This window comes from Phaseolus vulgaris, chromosome 5, assembly GCF_000499845.2.
Source record: "Phaseolus vulgaris cultivar G19833 chromosome 5, P. vulgaris v2.0, whole genome shotgun sequence".
In the NCBI taxonomy this organism is placed as follows: domain Eukaryota; kingdom Viridiplantae; phylum Streptophyta; class Magnoliopsida; order Fabales; family Fabaceae; genus Phaseolus; species Phaseolus vulgaris.
In genome coordinates, this window is record NC_023755.2 from 19907869 (window position 1) to 19915331 (window position 7463).

The 7463-nt window shown below is 34.8% G+C and overlaps 1 protein-coding gene across 2 annotated transcripts; it reads right to left on the bottom strand.

The window, feature by feature from the left end:
• Nucleotides 1-534: 534 nt before the first annotated feature.
• LOC137835261 (protein GRAVITROPIC IN THE LIGHT 1-like) lies at nucleotides 535-5537 on the bottom strand. 2 transcript variants are annotated; one of them, XM_068643689.1, is made up of 4 exons: nucleotides 5221-5509; nucleotides 4699-4883; nucleotides 4174-4243; nucleotides 535-2310 (listed from the first exon to the last, which is right to left on the bottom strand). In XM_068643689.1, the coding sequence occupies exon 4, from the start codon at nucleotides 2308-2310 to the stop codon at nucleotides 886-888; it is 1425 nt and encodes a 474-aa protein (XP_068499790.1). In that variant the 5' UTR covers nucleotides 4174-4243; nucleotides 4699-4883; nucleotides 5221-5509; the 3' UTR covers nucleotides 535-885. The 2 variants fall into 2 exon arrangements, with proteins under 2 accessions (XP_068499790.1, XP_068499789.1); XM_068643688.1 differs by lacking the exon at nucleotides 4174-4243 and having other exon boundaries at nucleotides 5221-5537.
• Nucleotides 5538-7463: the final 1926 nt, after the last annotated feature.

The following is a 7463-nucleotide window of genomic DNA, read 5'->3' on the forward strand; positions in this document are numbered from 1 at the left end:
CACACAACACAACCACTTGCATTAGCATAGCATAGATATTTGTAACGGTGGGGAAGCATGACACGAAGATGCAGATATACAAACCCATCAAGAAGAATCACATCTCAAATCTCCTTTATTGAGACATAGAAAGGTTTGCAAATATTGTCTTCACATGCCCCTTCAACACCGACTTGGTTTAATAAAGTTGGCATCTTGGGGGTCCCCCTTTAGCCATCAATACATTTACACACCCAATGTGCATTTGTACAACAAGAGCAGTCCCCATAGAATTAGTTAAGTCCATTAATAGATATAATCACAGCTACAAGGGGCAAAACTGACATTCGGCCATTTGTTTTTTGTTTTTTCTTCAAGTTTAACCAGGACATGTAGCATTTGGAAAGAGGAATGAAGAATAATTAATAGTTAAGTTGACAACACATAGATTTGGAGGCATGTAGAGGCACAGCAAGGGGCATTTGAACACAAGGTTGAGGGTCAAAAATAGGGGAATTCAGCAGAATAAAGATTAATAAGAAAAGGAAAAGAGGATTATAAAATTCCCACCTATATATCATTATGTACATATTATAAAATGCAATGTTTAGTGAAGATGCATAACAGCTAGACAATCCCTGTCACTGGCCTGATAAGAAAATTTGGGAGGATGTCTTTGATAACTCTGGCATAAATTAAAAAAAGATTCTAAAGAAAGGGTTGTTCCCAATGCAACGGTCCAATGGCTTTTCTTTTCAAAATGGCCAAAATACAAATGGACAAAGATGCCCCAGTGAGTGATCCTAGCCAGAGCTCAGTCCCCACAACTGCTTCATTTCCCTCCAAAAAGTTCACTGAGAAAAATAAAGAATGCCTTCCAGTTCAATAACCTGTGTTGTGGGGTCCCTAGTGCCTGGTGCTACCTATGCTTTGTGGAACTGAACTTTTTTGCCTTTTGCTTTGGTGCTGTGAGAGGTACACTTGACACTGTATAACAGTTTTACCAATCTTAAACCCCGGAACTACTGTGAAAGCAACTTGTGGATCTGATTCCACTTCTGAATAGAGGAAGATTTCGTCATTCACACTTTCCATGTACACATCAGAAAATCTATACCCCTTCCCCACTTGGAAAATTGAAGCCTGGGGCTCAAAAGCGAAGGCCAAGCAGTGTAGAAGCCATACCCTCTTGGCCATCTCTGCAAATGATGTGAAGAATGCAGTGTCTGGAAACTCTCCAGCATTTACAAGGTTCCTGTGACTCATGTTACCAAAAAATGATGACTCCATCTTGGGATGAACAAGTTTCAAGTACTTCACCCGGCAAAACTTTGCAAATGATGATCTTGGCTTCTCAGCAAGGAAGTCCTTTGCCTTCATGGATTTCATCTCATTGAACCTCCCAAAGAACCACTGTTGCCTCCTACTTCTATCAGGGAGAGACTCATTTGACAGAGAAAAGTTAGGGAAGTGGAAAGCATCAAACATCTCCCTGCAAACAAATGCCTCAATTGCGAAACACTTGTGATCTTCTGCCAAATAAACCACATTCTGCTCAATGGCATTGACTGCCGCATCAATATCCCAACCTGCAGATCTCATCCCATCCACAATCACCCTCACAAAGTTGCGAACCGACCTAACCGCATGGCGAAGAACTGTGATAAAATGGGTAGGACTTAAACCTGATATGTGAACATTATCAAGCACAGCTAGTTGGCCGCTTTGATTTAATCTCTTTTCAATTGCCTTGTTACGCCTACTAGCTTCCTCTAACTTCTCCCTAAGAAAAATAACCTCGGAATCCTTGAGTCGCACCTGTGACTCTAGCTTCTTCCCCATCATCTCATATGTCTTTATCACACCCTGCAGCTCCTTGGATTCAGACTCAACAATAGCTGTCTCAGGCGAAGGATCAAACTGTTTCTTCAAGAAACATTGTTTCAGCTCAGACAAGTTTTTCAACTCAGACACTAGCAATTGATCAGCAGCTTGAATTCCATCAGGGTCAAAAGGTGACTGAGAATACTGCAACTCAGCATATGCACCTTTAACAGTTGAAATGCTAGCAAAAAGCTTTGCTAGAAGAGCTTCATTGGCCATTCTCTCATGAAGCTCTTCATCATCATCTTGGTTGAAAGACTCAGACCAATTCAGTGAACTCTTACTCTTTCCCATGTTCCCTTCATCCTTGAGATTAGCATCAGATATAACATTCTTCAACCCATCAACAGAGGCAATCCCAATCAGCGCTTTGACATGAAGAACCTTGGCAAAACTACGCGCCAGCTTCTTTCGCGGAGTCACGGCCAATGGCATCACCGATTCCATCTGAAGAAGCAGTCACCAAAAATCACAAACGCAGATCAAAATTGTGATTAGTAAAATGTATGCAGCAAGGAGCAGCGATATCTTTAAAAGTCTCACGAGGACAATAAAATAAAGTCTTATATTATGACACGATGGTGATCATGATGGCCATGTTCAAGCAAAAGCTATTGACAAAACAAAAAAATATAGTGTAATGCTTTAACGCATAGATCGAGGACCTTTATTAGAGGAGGGAATTTTCCTTTTTGTATTACTCCATCCACTAAAATTTCATTGTATGCACAGCACAATTTACACTGTGTCAAAAAGCAGGTTCTAACACACCACTTCAAGAGAATAGAAACCGAAGGACAAGATCTAAAGTTACATTAAAAAGGTCAAAATTGTAGTTTATCCACGTAATACTAGGCATCTTGTCCATCATGCCAAATTGCAGCAGGATTCTTAACACAAAACCAAGGTCTTACGTAACAAGATTCACTGATTAATAATCAATAATAAAGAAAAAACCGTGCTTTATTATGCCATGAAAAGAAAAAACTTTAAGCCCTGATTTAACACCACCATCTCCCACCAAGAAAACAAGCTCATCATTTCTACAAACACTTTATAGTATATCCTAACTTCTATTCAAGGAGCGTAAGAGCAATAGGCCCATCACTCAATTAAGCACACCCTCTTTTTTTCTGAATTAGTTTCTTTAGCGTGAATTATTATACAAGCTATAACGATTACATAAGGCTATAAGGTAAAATCAATTTATAAATTCAGCAAATTTACAACTTTTGTAGGGTAATCATTGTATCTAGGTAGATCACGGTTGAATTGTGAATCCCAATGTAACCCACCATATAAAAAACCTGACAAATATTTTTTATTAAAAAATGTGTTTTGGCCTGATTCATAACCCTTAGGATTCCCTGAGTTATGCATATCTAACACCTCTATTTAGCCCTATAGTAAGATAGTAATTGGCCAACAGTGTTGGTTAACAGCAGAACCCATATGAAGGTGAACATTGATATGGTAAATCTAACTTTACCATCATGACAAATGAAAAACGTTTGTTTACAAAATGGGTGTCACCTGGATAGAGAAAAATTACATTTTTATCCTAAAACTAAAACACTCATAACAAAAACTTTTGTAACCCCACAACTGGTGATGGAAAGTAATATTTTGTAGCTAATTTCAGACACCAAAATTTTCAATTTTTAGTTGCTGCTCTAAACTTGGGTCCATGTAAAATATCATAACCTAACCTAAATACATAACTCTGATGAAATTTATCACCCAACACATGGTAGATAAGACATTTATATCCCCCAACAGTACGCGTGTTTTGAAGGCTGCAAAACTTTAGGATAAAAAGAAACTGAAAAGAAACCACAAAAATGGGATGTGTTCACGAAATACCATTTTTTCACCCAAATGAGGAAAAAAGACTCAACTTATTTCTTGCATTCATATTCAAAGTTTGTGCATGTTTCGAAGTATTATTTGCAGATATATTATATAGAAAAAATAAGGACAATAATAATTAGGCAAATAGACAATGTGATGATTGTACGTAATAGTTAGGAGAGATAATTTACATTTCCCGTGACTAAAATCACTGTCTCTGAGCACTTGTACTGAGTACAAGTGTACAAGAACGGCAAAAATTTAAGAGCTGTAGAACAACATTACCACCACTTAATTACCACTTAATTGTTCTTTTTTAAGATCAAATAAATATTCCGTAACGTAGACAAAAGAAGGTATTATAATTGAAAAGCAAGAGAAAGATATAAAGGTGAACCAAAATAATGGACATGACAAGAAAAAATGATGAGGAAAATATTTTTGGGACAGAGAAGTTACTGTGAAGCACACTGATATCTTTCCAAAGTTAATGTCATTTCAACATCCATTATGTCAGAACTTCACATGCCTATCATTAAAAAAGGTCAAAATATTACAACATGAGATTCTTCATGCTCTAAAAAAATCCATATTTTACCTTCCAAAGAAAAACAGAAAACAAGAATAGGTGACTTAAATTTTGAAATTGAATTTGGAACTACACAAGTACCAAACTTCTTCACCCCCCATTAGAACACCCAAAAGTCATAATAAACGCTGCCAGAAATCATGCGTATAATGAGAGCAATCAATGGTTCAATACAGACAAGAAACAACTAATAAGCATGCATAACACCCTTGCTTTTCCTTAGTCAAGGCTTTTTCTCACTAATGCTTACACATTTTCAACAACTTTTTTTACTGTTTTCTTTCAAAATAATAACAAGTTACCTCGAAAAAATAAACAATTTTAGAATAATAAATAAAAGCACGAATCAGATAGATGGTGTAAAAAGATAGAAACCAGTGAGAAGTTAAACGTACCTTAAGAAGTATGGGGAGAAAATGAGGGTGAACCAAGGTGTCAACTTCTCGTCATCGCGAAACGTAAATCTCAAGAAAACAGACAGAACAATTAAACGTTTTAATATTTATTATTTATTTATTTATTTGTCTATTATTATTTGGTGTTGTTCTGTAACTCCAAGTGCGACCCTGAAAGAAACACCCTGTAACCAGAAACCACCAACAATCAAAAGCAAATACAACAAAAATCAAAGGGACTTTTCTCCAAACATGAAAAACAACAACACACCCGAATGAGGAAAAACAATGCACACTACTTACAACAACCAACAAAAATAAAACAGGATCATCAAAAACGTGTCATCAGCAAAACACCAGACCCAGAAAGAAAGAAAAAAGGCTCAAAGATGAAAACTTTTCCCTCATAAAACAATAAAAACACCCTTTTAAGCCAACCCCAGAAATGACTGGTTCAGTTTCAATGGTAAAAGTGTATAAAAGAGAGACAAAACAAAAGGGGTACGTTATTTCAACGTTTACCTTAATATATAGAAACGGTTCCTCTAATGAGCTGAAAAAATGGAGTAGGGTGTGTTAGAAAATGGAAGAAAAGTGAAGAGTCTGCTACTTGACCCTGTGAAGAGGAGAGTAGTGGGGCTTTGAGAAGGGACAGAAATAGCACAGCTAGAGGACAGAAAATTCTAGAGAGAGAATTTAATGAGAGAGAGAAAGAGAGTGAGGAAAATGGAGAGTGAAGAAACAGAGGAAGAAGAAAACATAGAAGGAAGAGAGAGAAGATATAAGGAGTGCAAAAAAGGGACACTGTTTCAGGTCTTTAACCTGACTTTTGCGAATTTAGAACGCCACATAGGTCCAGTTACACTTTTTTAATCAATTAATTTATGTAAAAAACACTTTCTAATTTAATTACTGCATTTTTTTAACTGTTATATTAGTTCGAAATTAATTATAGTTAAACTAATTTTTAACATCATTCAAAATCTTCAAAACATATAAATAAATATTTTTTTAAATATGAATTATTTTATATTTTATACATCTTTAAATTATTTTTGTAGAAACTAAGAAATATAATAAGAGTTAAGGATATAATTTTTATACAGATTTTTATTTTACCTAATTTTTATTAAATTATTATAAGTGTTACGGATATAACAGAAAAATTAATAAATATATTATTAAAATTATGAAAATAGATAAATGTATATTAATTTTTTTTACAATTTTAAATAATAAAAAGAAACAAATTAAATATTAAAAGGCCATAATTAAAAGTCAAACATCATACCACTTAATTAACAAATACATGTCATTATTACTTATGTCTGTTAATATTTGTAATTACTGCGTTTTTTAATGGCATGAAATTAGTTTTATTAAATTTGAGAATAAATATATTTGGTTTATCAGTTTGCTTCGAACGTTTGAAGTTAAGCTGGCCAGAATTATATCAGAGGAAATTAATGTTAATGACTTTTTATTAGTTTTGTTCTTTTTTGTTTATACTACAATAAAAGTATTTTTACACAATAATTTTTTTCTGGTCTGTCAAGATAATTTTTCGTTGTAACTATTTCACACTTATTAATAAAGCTACTCAATTTAATGAGAAACATTAGAATTATGTGTGTCTATTTATATATATATATATATATATATATATATATATATAAAATTATAGGACTTGTCACATCTATCTATTCACATAATTAAGAAAATTAATTATTTTAAATATTATTATATTTAAAAAATAGTTATCATAATATTAGAAGTAAAAGAATATATATAAACAAAAACTATAAAAATTGTATTGTATTTATTAATCATTATATATTATAATATCTTTATATTAAAAGAGAATAAAAGTAATAGAGTTTAAATTTCTCAAGAAGAAAATCAACTTTTATTATTTATGAATCAAAATAATTAAGAATATTCTGGTAAAAATGCAATGCAAAGGGAAAATTTAGAGAGAGAAAAATTATTAAAAATTATAAGAGTTTTAAAAAATGACTTGTGAGGGAGGGAGGAGTTTAGATTTTCTATTTTACTTTCTTTCATTTATATTTCAATGTAAAATTATGCTTTTGTATTATTAAATTATAAATAATTAAAATTAATTGGTGTGAATTTCATTAAGCTTATGACTACGCCATATGCAACTATTTGTCATTGGGGTACCAGTTGGACGAACTAGTGAAGAGCGGCTTCTTGAAAGATAACCTACAAGAGTTGCAGGGGGCTCAGGCGCTAGCTGCCCCAGGAGGTGATCAGGGACACGAGGTGCCCATTCATGGTGAGATTAACACCATCTCTAGAGGGTTTCCAGGAGGAGGATGCACCGCCTCCCAGCGGAAGAAGTACGCACGAGAGGTGATGGCAGTAGAGGTACAAGAGGCAGATCAGACTCCCGATGTCGACCTCCAGGACGTTGTCCCACACGACAATGATCCTGTGGTGGTTTCGGTAGTAACAGTGGGAAGGAAGGTGCATCGCGTCCTCGTGGACCAGGGAAGCTCGGGCGATGTGATGTTCTGATCGACCTTCAATAAACTGCAGTTATCTCTACACCAGCTGAGGCCTTACACCGGCTGCTTGTATGGTTTTTTTGGAGACCAGATAAAGGTGCGTGGACACATAAAGCTAAGGACGACCTTTACAGATGGCACAACTTCCCGCACGACAAGCATCAGGTATCTAGTTGTTAACGCTCCATTAGCCCACAACATACTTTTGGGCAGACCTGCTTTGAACAGGATTGG

What these genes read in the sequence shown, in the direction of transcription:
- LOC137835261 (XM_068643688.1), bottom strand. Translation starts at nt 2,310, where the DNA reads ATGGAATCGGTGATGCCATTGGCCGTGACTCCGCGAAAGAAGCTGGCG.